At 38.0% G+C, this 20,927-nt stretch overlaps 1 protein-coding gene across 1 annotated transcript in view; it reads right to left on the bottom strand.

Annotated features, from left to right (window-relative positions):
- Positions 1 to 20,927, bottom strand: part of LOC134528937 (trichohyalin) — a 194,584-nt gene that overhangs the window by 139,004 nt on the left and 34,653 nt on the right. The window contains exons 4-6 of the mRNA XM_063362606.1: positions 20,388 to 20,504; positions 6,420 to 6,559; positions 5,608 to 5,876 (exon numbers count right to left, since the gene is read on the bottom strand). Coding sequence (XP_063218676.1) covers positions 5,608 to 5,876; positions 6,420 to 6,559; positions 20,388 to 20,504 — 526 coding nt within the window. The remainder of the gene's footprint in view (positions 1 to 5,607; positions 5,877 to 6,419; positions 6,560 to 20,387; positions 20,505 to 20,927) is intronic.

Below are 20,927 nucleotides of genomic sequence, written 5' to 3'. Positions count from 1 at the left end.
CTGAATCCAAATCACTCTCGTCATAGAGTTTTCATGGACTGAAGCAGTAGTATAGAATAGGGCATACTGGGACACGGGTTCTGGGTGTGGTGTGTGGCGGCTTCTACTGACTGGAATCTACATCTCCGATGACGTTACGGCGGCCATCTTGGATTACCTTGACCTTGACCATCAAATTTGCCAAAATTTGCCCAAAATTCATCAAAATTTGCCAAAATTTCAATTTTAAAAAAAATCCCGCCAAAAATTCTGAAAAAAAAACTCGAAAATGGCTCTCCCTACTGTTCGCCTCTTATCTCTCACCTCTGTCCCAACTCACTGCCGCGCACTACTCACTCGTCCGTCGCACACAGCACAGTCCCGATGCAACAGTCTCCGCACACGAAGCCCAGCGCTCGTCTTCCGTCACTCGCTCTCTTCACTTCTCTGCCTCGGAGGTTGGGGTTGTTGTTTTCATACCTCTCTGCCCCCTTCTGGAATTTGCTAGCACTCCGTTGAAGTGTCACGTCATCAGAATCGGCTTGACACCCGAAGCTCCCGGAACAATGGCGTGCTAGTTACGCCACTCCACGCAGGCGGGGCTTTGGGAACATAGAGAACCTTCCAGAGACAATGAGGTATTTGATGCCGGAGAAGGGGGAAGCCTGACGAGGGGGACAGTGAGGCGCCTCTGCTAATTCGATTAGCCCACCCTACTCGCAGTCGAGTACGCGGGCTGGTTAGCGAGCTACCCTGAATCGCTGCCCTGTCATACATTATCTTCGTAACAATATTAAAACTAAATCATTGCTTATGTGAATGTGTGTATTAAATAACGCAATTATATATGCACAGTTGCATTTGTTAGGACACTCGCCGCCCACAAAGGTGATCCGGGTTCGAATACCGGTAGAATCAAATCAGGACTTTTCGCAAGTGGTAAACGTGGCGGACGTTGCCATGGGTTTTCTTGTGGTACTCTCGTTTCCCCCGCCAATTAATTCCGTCCCTGCTTCATACCTCGTCTCACCTCACGCATCAATCATGCTGGCCGTAACGAGAAGTCTGTTCGTCGGGTAGGGCAGCCGACTCCTGTGAGTGTCGGTCCCATTCCATCCATGCAGGAAACCTTTACCATGCTGGAAACATGTTAATTTTCATTTTCAGAAATACATTTTCAGAATTACCATAAATGAGATAAGTAACTTCATATTAAACCAAACATTGAAATATCACAAATTTTGCTTACATATCATATCGAGAACAAAAACTGTATATTTTTCAAAATATCTCTTCGGTATGAATTTATCTTGTGAAAGCACACAACGAATTTTTAAATCAAACACGTATCACAGCCATATCAAATTTAAAAATAAATAATAAACTGCTGTTTTGTCTGCAGACAGTTGCAGATCCATTGGAATAGAAGTCGGCGAACGATGAAAGACAAATATTGATGAAAAAATTAAGCTCTCAACAAAAGAGGAAGTTCAGGTAAATTATATGCGGACAATTTTGTTTATTGTGGGTCACGTGATCTGGTGGCTGGCTGTCTCAGACACAGTGGCAAGAGATAATTCTCAGTGATTGACAGCTACGACCCTGTGCTCTGTGAGAGTTTTGCCTAAGTACTTTAAGAAACTTTACTCGTTCTCATTGAATCTATTGCAAGCACATAACTAGCTCTCACTCTTAATAAAATAGTGTAAATTAGTAAAAAGTAGCTGAAGACGAGAAGCCCGTCGCTAAGATAATAATTATTTTTTATAACAATTTTTTACTTGTCAAAAATTCTATACATTTTAAATTATTGGTACGGAAAATTACGGCATTTATTGTAAGAACAAAAATAGTTAATTTATAAAATTGCATAATATTACTTGTTTCGTTATAATTATTATGTGATGTGATCAATTCGGTTATTATAACAAACTAACTTAAACCCACAGCTTCGCTCGCGCAATTTCAGAATTATGGTTAGAATCTTACCATTCAAAGTAAAGTATGCGATTAATTCCAAACATTTTTACTAAATATAAAGACGCAATAAAATTGTCATTTCAAAACCGTTTAAGAATGATATTTTTAACGTGAATATGTGTAGGTATTTTTAATTTTTTAGTATAGATCAAGAAAGTATCTGATTTTAACACTTTTGTTTTAGAGTGTTTGAGTATATATTTTACTATGATGAAATCACACTTGCCTCTTTTTAATTTCATGAGATAGACAATTTAAAATAATTATAAACACGTGCATATTTCATTTTAACTATGTCTACGCTATCTTTTATACTAACACTTTCATTTGCTATGGTTTAAGCTATGCTTAGCATATAATTAATTAATTTTATCTTTTGATACAATCACAACTTTGTTTGAAATAAAAAGTACTGAAGTAAAATTATTTATCCCATGTATTAGTTGATTCTAAAATTTATTAGAATTAATTAAATAAAATCACAACATTTTTACCCCTTTCCTCTTTTCCTACACGGATGCCCATGTAAAAATTTAGAACAAATTAAATATGGCAATATCATTTAAGCAAACACAAAACCAAACTAATCACGTTTGTTTACCGCAGATGCGAGTGGGAAAATAATTATAAAAAAATATATCTATACTAAGTTTAAATTTATCTTGCCAGTACTGATTTAATAGATTTTATATCTTTTTATTTTTTTAAATATTACTAACCCCTTATAACTTAAGAGGGGATATTTCAAAGAACGTTGAATAAGAGAATGTATCTGAAGGTAAGTTTATTTTATAAATTTCAATATCTTAAATTAAGTTTGATTTGATCAGAAGATATTAATTTTTTAAAATTTAAAACTATATTTACAATAATTGACCTTTTAATATCAAATTGTAAAAAAAAATTGTTTGGTAAATTTTGCAAATTTGTAAATGATACCTCATAACTTACATCCTGATTGTTTAGCTTCAGAGATACGACATTTATAGTAAAAACAATTGACTATATTTTCACCACTTTAGCGGTCGAATATAAAAAAAATGGTAAAGGTTAAAACATGATATTAAATCATTATTTTGTACGTTAGTCATGCTCAGTTTTTTTACCACCAATTTAGTTTACTTGGATGATTACTATAAATACTAACACCACCTCTCCCCCTGTTTCACTGCTTTTGGGGTCGAAAATAACAAAATGGTAAAATTACTCTATGCAATTAATTATTTACGTTATTTATGCTAAAATTCTTCAATACAACTTTGTTCGATATTCAAATATAAAGTTTTTATGATAACATATGTACTCTATTTTCACGCCCTTAAAAGACGAAATCCGGAAAACTTAAAAAATAAAATTTGTAACTCTAGAGAGTAAATGTTCATGTGAATTTAGAAATAAAAAATTCATTTTTTCTTTAAACCAATCTTAACTCCTTTACCGCTCTTGCAAGTAAGTTATACAATAAATTAATAGTTTATCATTGTTACCATTAATTAACATCCAACCTAATTACTTTCAGAGATGCTATTTTTAAAATAATTGAAGACCTGCCCGTTTTCACCACCATTAAATGACAAATTTTAATAAACGCAAAAAATAAGCAATAAGCAATAAGTAACTCTTACTGCAAGTTATATTTAATTTAATTGAAATATAAGTGTTGCTTTTTGTTTTAAATACACAACTACTCCTTTTACCAACCTTGGGATTTCAATTTTGCAAACTGGTAAAATTGTGGTTGGTAATTTTAGTATGTTTATTATTGGTACCCAAAATAATTTATTATGCTTAATTTAATTCGGAGATATAAATATATGTATCTTAAAAAAGTATATAACTTTATTTAAACACATGGGGTGGCATTTCACAAAATGTAAAAATTTTGGTTGATTTTTTTCGTACATTTATAATTGGTATCCAATATAATTTATTACGCTTAATTTAATTGGAAGTTCAATTGATTTATCTTAAAAGCATATCTACCCCCTTTTCACTTCTTATGGCTGTAATTTAAAAAATGGTAAAATTGTGGTTTATAGATTTTTGTGTTTTCATTATTGTTCACTTCTGTATTTTTTATGCTTGGTTAGCTTAGGAGATATAATTAATTAACTTCACTCCCTATTTCACTCTTTTTTAACCCTTAGGGGCTAAATTTAATTCAAATGGTAAACATTTTGTTCGTAGTCTTATTATGTTTATTATTGGTACCAAAATAATTTTTTATGCATAATTTAATTTGTAGATATATTAATTAAAATTATAATTTAATTTTTTCACCCCTTAGTGGTTACATTTTGCAAAATACAAACATTGTGGTTGGTAATTTTCGTATTTTATTATAATTACCCAATATTAAATATTCCTTTTATTTAATTTGGATATATAACTATTATTCTTCAAAACACACTTACTCCTTTTTCACGCCTTAAGGTTTGAATTTCGCAAAATATAAAAATTGGGGTTGGTAGTTTTCATATGTTTATTATTGGTACCCAATATCATGTATTATGCTAGTTAAATTTGTAGATATTATTAATCTTACAAGTAAACCCATCTCCTTTTTACTCCTTAGAGGTGGAATTTCGCAAAATATAAAAATATTTCTCGGTAATTTTCGTGTATTTATTATTGATACCAATACCATTTAATGCGCTTTATTAAGAAGGGAAATATTATTATTATTCTTAAAACATTCTCGCCCGTTTTTCACCTCTTAGATTTTGAATTTCGCTAAATGTAAAATTTTTGGTTGTTTTTTATTCGAATATTATGGGTACCCAATATCATTGATAACGTTTAAAGAAATTCGGAGATATTATTATTGAACTTTTAAACATACTTACCCCTTTTTCACCCCTAAGAGGTTGCTTTTCACAAAATTTTAAATTTTTGGTTGGATGTCTTCGTAAGTTAGTTATTGGTACCGAATATCATTTCTTTAGCTTTATAAGTTTCAGAGATATAATTTATTACCTAAATAATTATTTACCCAATTTTCACCTCCTTACGGGTAGAATCCTGTAATTATATATAGCCTAGTTTTAAGTTAGCCAAAGATCTTTCTAATAAAAAAAGTTCGTCAAAATTCGTCAAGTAGTTTTCGATTGATGCTCAAACAGAAAAACAGAAAAATTCACAAAAAGTTTAAAAATTATATTTTTGTGTTTTCAATAATGTAAGAAGCTATTTCCAATAGTGTTTTCATAATTTCATCCAATTAACATACTTTTTACCTCAAACAATTTTATTATTAGTATAGATAAAAGTATGTGTCCATCTTCACATCATACGCTAGCCTACCCAGTTTATTTCTCTCCCGAAATTACGAGTGGTCGACAGTTGTACCAAGAACATTTTTTTTATTTATTTGTGCTTCATTTTCTATTTATTCGTCACAAAAGTATTAATTTAACAAATTTATATTGGTCATTTATATATTTTTATATATTTATAGCATTAACTATCTATGCTTAACAAATGTATTCCGGAACATGTTAGTAATGCAGAGTTTATAAGTATATGAAAGTATTGTCTAAAATGTTGTTCAAATTTAATTGAACTTTAACTGTTAATTTACGGTGCCGGTCTTTCAGCGAAGTATCATGGGGCATGGGAAAGGGGTATATTAACACTTTGGTATTGTACCTGTATAATGAACTCCACCTCCGGATTTGTTGTTTCTTCGTATGAACGAACTTCCTTGAGGGACTGAATCTGAAGTCGTCTTTGTTTACCTACATCACTAAGGTCTTTGTTGCTGCTACTGGAATTCACTTTTTTTCTTGTCTTGCTTGTGGACTGTGATTTGTCGGGAGTGGTGTTTGTCTTCGCCGAATCACCACTCCCCCGGGGCGGAGTTGACACGTCGGATAAATCTGTTGTCCGTCGGCGAACAGTGTAGCTATTAACAGATTCTGGAACAAAGGATCGAAACATAAAGTTTAAATAATTTCTACTGTTCTACCAAAATATCAAAACTATCACTTTTTACGAAACCCTCTGGTACCGTTTAACTTGGCCTCGATGATAAAGGATTTTATGATTGAATTTAAACAATAGAGATGTGGGTTTGATACCATATAATGTTGATGTTATTAAAATTCATATTACGCTCCTTGTCTGTGTTTTATGCGGCAGGAGTAGAATATTTCGTGATCAGGAAAATTAATAAATGTGTCAACTGATTTAAAAAATATTTTAAATTTTCCACGTAATTTGTAAATTTACTTAGAAAACAAATGTGAAAAATTAGGGCTATGTTTCATAGATAACATATTATAAAATTGACTGTTCACTTAAAAAAAAAAAAAATGACCGAAATTAGAAATAGAAAACAATGAAAATTGTTGAAATGTAGCTTATCGCGAAATTGACCAGAAACATTTTCAGCAGCCAGATAGTTACGCCACGTCCCTGGGTGAAGTGTGAGGAGGAGACAGGAAGATTCAGGCGCTCACCTTGCCCGGTGTCAGCAGGCGGCGGTCGCCGACGAGGCAAGGTCAAGCTCACAGTCAGCTCCTGCACTCGCGCGTCCTCCCGCAGGTTGCCCAGGTCCGGGGTCGACGTCCACGATAGCGCCGGTCGCCCATTCGACCTGCTGACAACACCATCTGCTATCATGCAGTCCCTCCACCTGCCACTTGCCACATTCACATCTTGTTCGCAGTGCTATGTGGCAAGCAGCAGAGTCAGTCACAGTCATCTACTCCACTCGCGCGTGCTCCCTCAGGTTGCCCAGGTCCGGGGTCGACGTCCACGATAGCGCCGGTCGTCCATTCGACCTGCAAGCAACACCATCTGCTATCATGCAGTCCCTCCACCTGCCAGTTCCCACATTCACATCTTGTTCGCAGTGCTATGTGGCAAGCAGCAGAGTCAGTCACAGTCATCTCCTCCACTCGCGCGTGCTCCCTCAGGTTGCCCAGGTCCGGGGTCGACGTCCACGATAGCGCTGGTCGTCCATTCGACCTGCAAGCAACACCATCTGCTATCATGCAGTCCCTCCACCTGCCAGTTCCCACATTCACATCTTGTTCGCAGTGCTATGTGGCAAGCAGCAGAGTCAGTCACAGTCATCTCCTCCACTCGCGCGTGCTCCCTCAGGTTGCCCAGGTCCGGGGTCGACGTCCACGATAGCGCTGGTCGTCCATTCGACCTGCAAGCAACTCCATCTGCTATCATGCAGTCCCTCCACCTGCCAGTTCCCACATTCACATCTTGTTCGCAGTGCTATGTGGCAAGCAGCAGAGTCAGTCACAGTCATCTCCTCCACTCGCGCGTGCTCCCTCAGGTTGCCCAGGTCCGGGGTCGACGTCCACGATAGCGCTGGTCGTCCATTCGACCTGCAAGCAACTCCATCTGCTATCATGCAGTCCCTCCACCTGCCAGTTCCCACATTCACATCTTGTTCGCAGTGCTATGTGGCAAGCAGCAGAGTCAGTCACAGTCATCTCCTCCACTCGCGCGTGCTCCCTCAGGTTGCCCAGGTCCGGGGTCGACGTCCACGATAGCGCTGGTCGTCCATTCGACCTGCAAGCAACACCATCTGCTATCATGCAGTCCCTCCACCTGCCAGTTCCCACATTCACATCTTGTTCGCAGTGCTATGTGGCAAGCAGCAGAGTCAGTCACAGTCATCTCCTCCACTCGCGCGTGCTCCCTCAGGTTGCCCAGGTCCGGGGTCGACGTCCACGATAGCGCTGGTCGTCCATTCGACCTGCAAGCAACACCATCTGCTATCATGCAGTCCCTCCACCTGCCAGTTCCCACATTCACATCTTGTTCGCAGTGCTATGTGGCAAGCAGCAGAGTCAGTCACAGTCATCTCCTCCACTCGCGCGTGCTCCCTCAGGTTGCCCAGGTCCGGGGTCGACGTCCACGATAGCGCTGGTCGTCCATTCGACCTGCAAGCAACTCCATCTGCTATCATGCAGTCCCTCCACCTGCCAGTTCCCACATTCACATCTTGTTCGCAGTGCTATGTGGCAAGCAGCAGAGTCAGTCACAGTCATCTCCTCCACTCGCGCGTGCTCCCTCAGGTTGCCCAGGTCCGGGGTCGACGTCCACGATAGCGCTGGTCGTCCATTCGACCTGCAAGCAACTCCATCTGCTATCATGCAGTCCCTCCACCTGCCAGTTCCCACATTCACATCTTGTTCGCAGTGCTATGTGGCAAGCAGCAGAGTCAGTCACAGTCATCTCCTCCACTCGCGCGTGCTCCCTCAGGTTGCCCAGGTCCGGGGTCGACGTCCACGATAGCGCTGGTCGTCCATTCGACCTGCAAGCAACTCCATCTGCTATCATGCAGTCCCTCCACCTGCCAGTTCCCACATTCACATCTTGTTCGCAGTGCTATGTGGCAAGCAGCAGAGTCAGTCACAGTCATCTCCTCCACTCGCGCGTGCTCCCTCAGGTTGCCCAGGTCCGGGGTCGACGTCCACGATAGCGCTGGTCGTCCATTCGACCTGCAAGCAACTCCATCTGCTATCATGCAGTCCCTCCACCTGCCAGTTCCCACATTCACATCTTGTTCGCAGTGCTATGTGGCAAGCAGCAGAGTCAGTCACAGTCATCTCCTCCACTCGCGCGTGCTCCCTCAGGTTGCCCAGGTCCGGGGTCGACGTCCACGATAGCGCTGGTCGTCCATTCGACCTGCAAGCAACTCCATCTGCTATCATGCAGTCCCTCCACCTGCCAGTTCCCACATTCACATCTTGTTCGCAGTGCTATGTGGCAAGCAGCAGAGTCAGTCACAGTCATCTCCTCCACTCGCGCGTGCTCCCTCAGGTTGCCCAGGTCCGGGGTCGACGTCCACGATAGCGCTGGTCGTCCATTCGACCTGCAAGCAACACCATCTGCTATCATGCAGTCCCTCCACCTGCCAGTTCCCACATTCACATCTTGTTCGCAGTGCTATGTGGCAAGCAGCAGAGTCAGTCACAGTCATCTCCTCCACTCGCGCGTGCTCCCTCAGGTTGCCCAGGTCCGGGGTCGACGTCCACGATAGCGCTGGTCGCCCATTCGACCTGCCGACAACACCGTCTGCTCTCATGCAGTCCCTCCACCTGTCACTTGCCACATTCACATCTTGTTCGCAGTGCTATGTGGCAAGCAGCAGAGTCAGTCACAGTCATCTCCTCCACTCGCGCGTGCTCCCTCAGGTTGCCCAGGTCCGGGGTCGACGTCCACGATAGCGCTGGTCGTCCATTCGACCTGCAAGCAACACCATCTGCTATCATGCAGTCCCTCCACCTGCCAGTTCCCACATTCACATCTTGTTCGCAGTGCTATGTGGCAAGCAGCAGAGTCAGTCACAGTCATCTCCTCCACTCGCGCGTGCTCCCTCAGGTTGCCCAGGTCCGGGGTCGACGTCCACGATAGCGCTGGTCGCCCATTCGACCTGCCGACAACACCGTCTGCTCTCATGCAGTCCCTCCACCTGTCACTTGCCACATTCACATCTTGTTCGCAGTGCTATGTGGCAAGCAGCAGAGTCAGTCACAGTCATCTCCTCCACTCGCGCGTGCTCCCTCAGGTTGCCCAGGTCCGGGGTCGACGTCCACGATAGCGCTGGTCGCCCATTCGACCTTCCGACAACACCGTCTGCTCTCATGCAGTCCCTCCACCTGTCACTTGCCACATTCACATCTTGTACGCAGTGCTATGTGGCAAGCAGCAGAGTCAGTCACAGTCATCTCCTCCACTCGCGCGTGCTCCCTCAGGTTGCCCAGGTCCGGGGTCGACGTCCACGATAGCGCTGGTCGTCCATTCGACCTGCAAGCAACACTTACTCGTGATTCTTAATGTTCGTGGTACAGGCAGACTCTCTGTATGACTGAGCCCGAGAATAGTTTTAAGCTACGCGAGAGGAAAGGGATGCGCGTGCAGGTCAGTCTATGCTATCATCTGTTCTACAAAAATTAGCCATTGTGAAATTGGTTGAGTGGGAGGCTATGTAGTGAAACAAGCTGTCTGAGCGGTATAAACCACTATCAATTGCAGAGTATTTTTTGTTTATCTACCGAAAGACCTTTTGAAACAGACCAACGTAAGAAATGAATTTATTTAAAAAAAATTGCGGGACATATTTCAGCAGAATATATATATATATATATTTTTTTTGGTTGTCAGGTTTGTAACAAATAAATAACAATACAGAATACAGAGTATCGCAATTTTATTGTACCTTATTATTATGTTAATTTTTTTAACAATGTTGGATATTATATTTAAATGTTTTAAAATAAATCTTATTTTATCAGTCAATAAACATATAAATATTTTTATAAATTTTTTTATTGTGAGTTCACATATTAAGCATAATATAACAAAATAAAAAAACAAGTCAGCTTTAATACTTATGTATATCATTTAATAGAGAATTTTTTTTCTTATATACAAAAGATTAAAATGTATGTATTTATTGCTATAAAGCAAAATATTTTCACACCCGTTTAGCTTAACTTTTATTACTTCTTCCGTTTACACATCTTGGAGGCATGAAACCCACATTACAGTTAAGTCCTTAAAAATTTATGGCAGGGTCTAATGATGGAACATTTTCATTTTATCTGAAGATATTATGTCAGAAAAATAAGTTAATTTTCAGTTAAAGGCGCACAAAGAAAATTTTCATTTAAAAATTTTTTTAAAATATTTTACAGGTCTAAATTATTTCTTTCAAGCATATCTGAGAAATACTAATAAAAATTTACACACAATAGTTAAATATACAAATACTGAAGCTGTAAAATAACAAGTTATTCTTTTGAAAGCAAACTCGAGGTTATGTGTTAAAATTGATACAGTTAAACGACGGCTAAGCTGGCAGTACTGGTGACCCACCGAGTTTCTGAATGTTCCGCCAGGCCTTGCCTTCACACCCGATTCGACATTGGTGAAGTTTCTCCTTCTCGTGTTGCCTAGCGACGTATAATTCCTCTTCGTGCATGAACGAAATACCGGATCTGATTAATTACTGCCTGCCTGCCAGTATACTCTGAGGAATTCACATATAAATTGAGAGCTTTGATTTTTTTTTTTAACCGGTAGGTTACTTGTGTACTGATGCGTGGGCTGCGCATTCATGCGTTACTGTGTTTTAGTTTTGAAATTTTAATTTATTCCAAAAAAATTTCTGACAGCATTAATTAATTAACGTCTTGTTGGAATGTAATTTTTAATTTAATAGCGTTAAACTTAAGCTTACTTAAATAATTGTTAGCTATAAAATCACGGTCCAATGCAACTAGTATCATGAAGCTCATGCTCACAATAAAGAAAATGAGTTTTGCAAATGCTTTGTAGCTTACCTCGTAATATCTTGTCGTTCCCTTCTACAGATTTGCAGAAGTAATGGTTAATTTGTAGGTTATTTTTACTCTTGTCTTAAAAGGTTTTTAACAACTGTTCTGAGGTCTGTGTATGGTCGAACGTTATTTTAACCTAAGAAATTATTTGCCATCAAACTTACTTTATTAGGGCTTGTTTCGAAAAAATTTCACTATTTCGGCTGGTCGCGACAGAAGACGCAAAATGAGATTCTTGTACACGTAAACACTTGTGTAAGATGCTCTCAAGCCAATTGTTATGAGTCTCTGATTAAATGTGGGTTCATAGCCATTTTTAATCAGTATTCGAAGAATTGTATATGCATTGATCGCAGGATTGTAGTAGAGATTTCACATTACAACTCTGTAACGTAGAATTATTTTTAAACTAATTTTCACTGCATATGATGGACGTGAGTGAGTATGCATTGACCTTGTTTAAAACGCGCAATTTTCACGCGCGAATTGTTTCGTTGCAGTGATAGTTCCTTATATATTATCAGTCTTTGAGCTTTGTGAACATTAATGTTTCGACGAACATCTATGTTTTAGTAGAAGAGTCCCATTTTATATTGACTGATCAGAGTCTTGTTAACTCCGACATTGTAACATTTCTAGAACTTCTATAGCATTTCTAGCTTACGAGATATTACTGTTGGCTCTCCTTTTTGTAAATATTTTTCTTGGCATAACAGACTTTTCCCTACAATTATACCTGGCTGATATTGATGCACTTGTATTTACTTTGCCTTTGTGATTTTTACATAAAATAAAGTAATGTAATATATATAAGCAATTAAATGTTAAGTTAAAAACTAATTGTCTGTTTCCAAGTGCCCTCAATATGTTATGACAATTATATTTTTTTAAAACTTAGAGAGAAGAAAAATAACCCCATAGCAGGATCTCAAACTTTAATGGAAATTTAAACTAGTTGAAATTTTTTTGCATGGAGTCATTGCTATACGCATTAATAAATTAATAAATACTTATGTATATTGTAAGTTAACAAATTTATACACAAAAACTTACGTTTTGTAAGTAATATAACATAATATAACAAAATAACAAAACATGTCAGCTTTAACCCTTGACAGTGAAGTCGCCAAATAAAAAAATTCCTGCTATTGTTTTAGTTATTTTTTGAGGCTTATCATTCTAGAACCGTCAATACATATCATCAATTATTGAAATTTTAGTTTCTAATGTGCGAAATTTTTAAAAATTATATATTGTTCATTCCTATCTCATATGTTTAGCTTAATTTTCATTACTGCTTCAGTTCCCGCATTACGCTGTCATGAAACTTACATGACAATCATAAACCAACTGGCCTTACAAGTAAATGACAGTATCTAAGGTTGAACATTTTTAAATTTGTCTTAAAATGTAATTTAATAAATGAAATTATTATTCTTATTTATTTTTCAATTAAATATGAACAAAAATTATATTTTATAATAATTTGCAATTATTTTAACTTCTATATTCATTATAAAAAAGATAAAAGTTAAACACAACAGTTAATGATTTAAACTTGAAGCTGTAGAACAAATAGTTATTCTTTCGAAAGTAAACATGAGTTTATGTGTTAAAAGCGAAACAATAAAATGATGGCCATGGAATTGGTAATAGTGAACATTGTTTCACTTGCAAATTTTAAACTAGGTGTAAGCGCTGCAAGTGGCTAGTAGCTTACTCAAAACCTTTCTAACGCATTTATCGAGATTTATGACCGCCTAAGTCTAAATATATATTTGAACCTGAAAAACGTAGACTAAGCCCAATTTCATTTTATGTTTATGCACCTGTGACTGTAGGAAAATGTCCACCATTTGAAATGTATTAAATTTTCTTTTCTGCAGGCCACGCGAATATGGTCGTTGATGTAAAGCATACACTGTAAACACATGCTGTACTTTCACAAGGAAAATCCTTGGAAACTCAGTTGCCAACTATAGGACTTGTAAAACTTCATGGCATAGCTTTATAAAAATACAAATTAAAAAAATCTCTGCCTTGTAGTTTTACAACTGATGTAGTTGGTAAATGAGTTACCAAGAATTTTAGTTGTGAATGCACAACTTTTTTAGCAGTGTAGTATCACTAAATGAGCAATTTTTTACTCTCGTGTTAAGTTTTCCAGTCCATAATTAGGCTCGTTTCGTCCTGAGTCACAAATACTCGTATGAACTGTGTTTCTAATAGCCTAACTGTCGATGAGCTGTAAAACTCTAATTCCATGCAATTTTATTTATTTTTACCGTTACCTTCAGTTAATACCTTCTTTTCATATTGATAATATCCACCTGTCTCGTGAACTCCATTGCTTAGGTCAGTGTCACACGATGCGGTAAACCGGAGTGGTTGCCAGTTTCTACTTGGTGATTTATTCTACATCCATAGTTTATATGTTATATTTTGATAAATTTACTTAGTGCATCCTTGATACACCTGTATTGTGCACTCTTATGAAAGCGGTCGAAAGAATATTCAGCCAAAAAAAAAAAAACGCTGCGAAAGTTTTAGCTGCACCGTCCTTAGTCTCTGTTTTCTTGAATGTTGTTTCGTAGACACACAATACTTTCTTCCTTCATGGCCAATTTGACTAAGATTTATTTTTAAAGCATGCCTTGGCCAAGTGTTTTTATCAAGGAACATGCTCCAGTCGTTTCGTCTCGTGATGCACTATTCGAATCGACTTCTTTTAAATCAGTAGCCAAACTACCGATGCTGACACCCTAGAGGGTAGTTAACCTACCATCGTCCTTTCCTTCCTTTTGCTTTATTATTTTACGTGGACATAAATGTAAGTTACCTTTAACTGAATTGTTTTCTCTCGCCATTTCTTCGTTCCTGTCAATTATTTTCCTGTAGTATGTGTTAACGATTATCTGCCAGTGCTTTAAAACCCTTTGTTCATGCCCTTCATAAGAAATATTTTACTTTTTGTGTGAACACCGTCGAGCTTGTATCTTTCCCTGTACGTTATGAGCTATTAGGTAAACTGTTTCATGCATTAATATAGGATAAGTTTTTATAATGTTAAAAAATTTTATTGACAATATTTTACTTAAAATTTTAATGTTAAACACCCCATAATTGATCAAACTTCGTGGGAATGCGTTGTTTACGCATGATGCCCACCAAACTGATCCATGGGTGGGAAATTTGTTTGACGTTGTTTGAGAGCTGTGGAAAAGAATTTTATCCTCAGAACTCAGGACACAATAAGCTATACTAAGACATCGAGACCGATCGCACAGTAATAATTTAGTCGCCATAATAAACTCATTGGTGGTTTTGCAAGGCAAAACACCACAACATAATTTAAAAAAAAAACTGTAAAGTTACAGCAGTCACACTATCAAAGGTTTTAAAGGTTCGGAAACCAAACATAAAATTTAGTGTGCCGTGGTTACTAAATTAATTTGTAAATGAATTATAAACATATATATTAAAATTCTCGAGAACGGAGGCTGCATTTACAAAATAACTTAACTTTTGGAATTATGGTTAGAAACTGAAATGTAAACTGTTGTAGTCGAATTTTTTTCACTAGTAGAAGAAAGACATTTAATAAAGGTGAAAGGTACTTCGTGTATCGTAAGAAGATTCAGAGTGGTTGGGATGCTCTCGTTGACAACATAACATTTCATATTGGTTAGTTTATTTCAAGTGTTAATTGTAGGAGATATTAAATCCAAAGAGAAAGAATTTTATGCTTTTTTACCAGTAAAGGCTGGGAATAACAAACAAATTCAAAAAACTATAAACACAAGATATTTTTAAAAAGTGATCGGTAATATGACATCGAAATATTTTCTTCAGCAGAAATGTGGTTAACATTTTAAACGCACAATGACTGAGGACAGGAATTATCTCTCCATCATTCTAGAAAGATAACCTCTGACTGTTGTTCAGTAAATTAGAGACGCAATTTATCACAAGTGGTGTCGCAAGAGACGAAAACCAATTCAATCTTATCACCTCATCAATGAACTGCATGATTCTCAGTGTGGAGAGAATTAGTTTTACCGAAACAATTTCAGTCAAAGATTATTGTCCTACAAACAGCTTTTATCGAGTGATTCCTTGCCAACGAGACGAGAAGGATGCATGCTTTTCAGCAGGATAGACCGCCAACTCTCCCAAATTAACAGTCAGATAATAGAAGCAGCCAGAAATAAATTCTTTTAAGGTCTGCTGAAATTATTGTGGCTCTTACGTTTACCAAACCGAATTCATGTGACACTGTCAACCAGTACCTCATATGGCTGACAAGGCTGACAAGATGTTGGAAATAGCTACACCTTCCGCTGTTGCCATTTGTAGACAGCTGGAGTCAAGCAACCTACCACAGAAAGTTCCTACAGCTCTGAATGCCAAGGTGGGAGAGTTGACAAGAATGGTGCGACAACTAGTTTCGTAACCGTGGGCGTAGCCTTGGCTGAGGGAGAGGACAGCTGTCAAGCGGCCAAGCGCTTAGGAAACAAAGTGGTTTGCGCCGATGTCGCTAGAAGCTTGGCAATGAAGCCAACCAAATCTCTCAGCATTACAGCTGGAGTGATGATGGGAAAAAGTGAGTTACTGTTTGTCGGTGGATGAATTTAACAGGACTTCCCATTCTGCCTGTTTTTTTTTACTAGTAGGCAAACAGATATGCTATTCTTGATGTGCAGTGGTGTAGATATTGTTCAAGCAGCTGAAATTTTTTCTCGGGTATCAAAAAATTCAAGATAAACAACTTAACAGCCTGAAACAAATGGCATGCACTCGTTGAAGTCCTGCATGATGCGCCATCTCTTGAACCACTCGTGCGTTGAGGCACTCTTTTTGGTACAGCTTGGTTCGCATTTTGCTATGAAAGAGGACCTCCACTGATCCCGTGCTGATCCCGTGCCAAAATTCTCTATGGCACCTTACTTATGTTGTTCGGCGAGTTATTTTGGAGTACAGCATGATAGCCCTGAGGCATTCATACAAGTCTTACGCCAGCAGTTGGACTTGCTAAATCCTGCACATGCATTCCAACACACACCCAGAACGTTATTTGTTCACCCTGAGCTTTTATAATCTTCTAATGTTTTTACTTGTCACGATATTGAGCTCCCACCTATTCACCCACCTTATGATGGTCCTCACCGGGTAACTAAATATTTTCCAAAGTTCTTTAATATAAGCAGCAATAGACAAACGAAGAATCTCTATAGATCGCTTTAGGCATGGATTTGTGGAGCGGAGTATATCGCGAGTTTCTAATGCTTCTACCACACCGGCTGTCTAGATATCTGCTCACGGAATTAGCGCAAAGGAGAATATTGCACTAGCCTCAACGACGCATTGAGCAAAATTACTACGACCATATGCATATGATAATGATCTCCCTTCCAGTTACAGTGACATATTATTTCTATTTTATAGCGGTTTTCCTAACATATTTGCTTTGAAATCCTTTAAAAATGTTTTATAACATTGTCATTAGTGGGCATGTGTAGTGGAATTTGCTGTCACTTTGTAGAAGTGCAATATACTTATATATGGTAAAAGTGTTAAATGTGGTTTAAGGTGATTTCGTTAACATTATAACATTACATACTGGAAAGTGCAAATAATGTGTTAATGGCAAAAATATATAAAATATATATTTCAAAGTGTTTTGTTATTTTTTTATATTCCTAGGAAAGAAAACTTAAACCATACAATAAAAATTTAAAATTCACTTTTTATATGCTAATATAAATTTTGCACTGAAAGCACTTTTGCAAATACAACAAAATATGTCGTCAATAAAAACCTAAGAAAATATTTTCGCAATGGCAAAATAAATATTTACTGTTTGACTAACAAAAATTAAATTCAATGAGTTTAGTAAAATAATTATTTTTTGCAAAAAAATTGCAAAGAATTTTTTAGTCATGGCCAACAAAGTATTAATTTCACTGAATTAAACTTTTAAGGATCTCGTTAAATATAACTGCTGTTCCATTACACTGCTTTTAACTAGAAAAAAAATTCACCAAAAATTAGCCAAGTCCTGAAAATTTGAAGAACGCAACACTGCAATGGGCATTGTAGTTAGCAAGTATCCTAGAAAAAAGGAACAAAAATATGTATCAAAAAGTTAATCAAATATGTCATATGCTTCATGAACTTTTTTGTCGGTAAAATTTTATTGCAATGGCTATGTAAACTTCAAAAAAGCTTTCTTTCAGATTCATATATAAATAGTAACTGAAATGTATGTAGAATTTCGGGCATATTTCTACTAACTTGAAAATAGTTTATAACTTAGAAACGCAGATTTATCACAGAAGCCACAAAATACTTAGATGTATTGAAACAAAATATTTATAATCTTTTGTTAGGGGTAAAATAATTATCTTGGGGAAATGTCAATTATTCGTTAAGTATTATAAATAAAGACAAAATAATTAATGTTAAGGGCAATGCTATTGGTTAGCAGGAAAATTAACAAGACTCAAGTAATGACATTTCTAGCTCCACAGTTAACAATTACAGAACATGTGGGTGAAAACGAAATAGCATGAATAGTTTTACCTATCTAAGCTAGATGCATTCTAACGTTTGACTTAACAAAATAAAAACTAATTTTTAGAAAGCATGCAATTTTGTATTTAATACTATGACATGATACAGAAAATATTGCCATGAGATGAAGTTGTAGGCCAAAACCGACCAATAAAAAGTCATTAAAATGAAGGTGTCGTAACTATCTTTTCATTAAGAAATCTTTCAAACCCAATTGAAACGTGCACTTTAAATTACATAATTATAAAAAAATCATTGTCTTGCTTTTCCCACTGATGTTCGTATTTATTACAGAGAAATATATAAACCAGGAAACGAGAAAAGGAAATTGGCCGGCGCAGAGCCCTGGGTGAATGCTCAGGTCGTCCAGGCCTGGAGCTCATAGTAACTGGGCTTGGGTTGGTACCCATGTGCCAGGTTGCTGGCCGCTTGGCACGCGGGGCTGGTGGTCGTGGTCAAATTATATGCATGCTGTGTGGGTATATCTGCCGAAACCTAGATTCCCAGCGTGGATGGTTGGCGCAGTAACACAGGATGACTATGTAGGCATTCAGAAGCTAACTCTAGCACTCACGCCCACAAGAAGGCCGAACTGCCTAGTGATACGGCGGAACACAGCCCGCCAGTCAGTTCTCGAGAACTGGCCACGTGACAACCCTCAACGAAGCATCATCTTCCACATCGCAAAGTGGTTAGTCAGACGCAAAACCATTGCCGGAGTCTCGGTAATCGCCACTTTAATTTAAAAAATTAAAAATTAATGCACAATGATTTAGGTACTTAAATTTTCTTTGTGCTTTTTGAGAAACTAATAGAGTTGGTGTAATTTTGAACAAATAATTAAAAAAAAAAAACGGAAACTGCTGCAGGCCTCGGTAAATCTACGTGAATGAAGATACACGTTTTATTACAATAACTAAAGTGTTAAATTACACATTGGGATGTACAGATGGAAATACCCATTATCTAGTGTTAAGTAAGTGTCCAGTTTTGTAAATACATTCTACATTTAGGTACACGCATACGTCATTTTAAAAGTCCAAATTATTGGTCAGGGTGAGTTTAATACTACCAAATTCTGCAATAAACTTATTTTACATTTTATAGTAAAAAAAAAACATTTGATTTACTTTAGGTTACGTGTTATTGCCAATAATTCAAAATTTATTAGATTTCACTATGGTCACTAGGTTAAGACGGTAAATTAACTACGGAAAAACCGTGAGTTCCATACATCTCTAATTGATTCATATTTTTTGAAGTATTAACGTGCTAAGTTAAATGTGAAAACATTAGAAATCATTCCAAATTTTACATTAGTTCATTAACAGTTAGACGCTACAAAAATATCATTTTTGGAATTACTAAAAATTTACATGTTCGTTGTTAATGTAAATGCACTGAAATATGTAGTCAAATTAACTGACAGCTGTGATAAAAAAAAACGCATGCATGCGCGTGTTAATTTACGTGGCACAGAGTAAAAATACACCAACAGTTATATATTTACCAAAACATGGGAATTGTACGTTAACAGTTTTGATTGTATTTTTACTTGAACACGGGAGTAAAAATACACCAACGCACTTAGGTGTAAAACGGCACTAACTACGGTGAAGACTCTGTTGCCACAAGAGTCTAGCGGCAGCACCACTACTTCCTGCAACTGGCTGCAAATGCCGAGCCTTTCCGAAGTTGGCCGATGGGGAGCGCCTACCCCCTGGATGTTTTCTTTATTTTTACGCGCGCGTTTTTTCTCTCCAGTATAAAAACGCCACACAGACTGTTTAGTGGATGGTTGGTTATATTAGGTAAGTATAGCTACATTAAAAATATTGTAAAATCATTTTATGGTTGCTTAGCAAATAACTTTTTAATATGTAGCTATCCAGCGCTAGGAAACCGTTTACCTGATTTCACAGTATCTTTAATGTAGCTATCCTAACCAAATCAACCGTCCACAATGTTTTAAAGTATTTATAATGTAGCTAACCTAACCTAATTGACCATTAGTTATCACGTCCTTACCTGAAAATTACAAGTTGCGTAAAATTGCAAGGGAATATGGGGCGTCCCGAGAATATCTGTGGAAGACAAAGACTTCCTAGATTTTATACGGTATGAAAAATATACAAATCCACGAAGTACGTTTCTTCAATTATGTATTTTCCTCTAAAAACAATTACAAAGATATACCGTTGCCTTGTTTATGGTCTTTCCTTTTAACAACACCTCCATATTTATTTACCATGAACAAAAAAAAAATACCCCCGAAGATGCACGATCGGACGTTTCGCTCTCTCGTCAGTGGAAAGAAGGCTTCCTGTTGCGGGATCGCGGCGCCGGCCCCGGAACGAGCGTGAGCGGCGCGGCATTTGCAGCCAGTTGCAGGAAGTAGCGGTGCTGCCGCTAGACTCTTGTTCTGCCGCCACATGCACACAGTGGAACGAGAACGTCCGCACCGTAAGGCTCGCCGCGTCAGCCCGTGTGCGTGAGGATGTGGACTCTGTGGCGGGCGGCGGGGCTGCGGGCGTGCTCTCTCACCTGGCGCTCGGCGCCTCGGCGCTGCTCCGGCTGGCGACGGCGTCTCCGCTGGCCTTGGCGCCCCGGCTGACGTCATCGGCATCGCCTCTGCTGCTCCTGCTGCTGTCGTCACTTGAACTGCAACAGCGCCGCGTCGTGAGCCACTCACTGCTTGTCTTTGAAAGATTTGTGCAATGGGAGTGCATGGCTTGATGTAGGTTTTTTTGGACATACGCCATTGCTTAGCACATGTATGTCTGTGGAAGAAAACTACAAAAAAAAACACAAATGACAAAAAACACAAATTAAGCAAAAAATTGCTGTTGTCAGGATTTAACGCCACACAATACTCCACAACGGGAATATGGAATATGGGACATGTATGGCCTCGAAGAGGTTATTCGTGTCGCTGACTCAGGAAGCAGTAAGTGACTTGATGTAGGTTTTTGTAAATACGCCATTGCTTAGCACATGTATGTCTGTAGAAGAAAACTACAAAAAAAACACAAATTAAGCAAAAAATTGCTGTTGTCAGGATTTAACGCCACACAATACTCCACA

The sequence above is a fragment of the Bacillus rossius genome, chromosome 2 (genome assembly GCF_032445375.1).
Source record: "Bacillus rossius redtenbacheri isolate Brsri chromosome 2, Brsri_v3, whole genome shotgun sequence".
In the NCBI taxonomy this organism is placed as follows: domain Eukaryota; kingdom Metazoa; phylum Arthropoda; class Insecta; order Phasmatodea; family Bacillidae; genus Bacillus; species Bacillus rossius.
The sequence above is the reverse complement of the archived record's forward strand: the minus strand, read 5'-3'. Positions and strand labels throughout refer to the sequence as shown.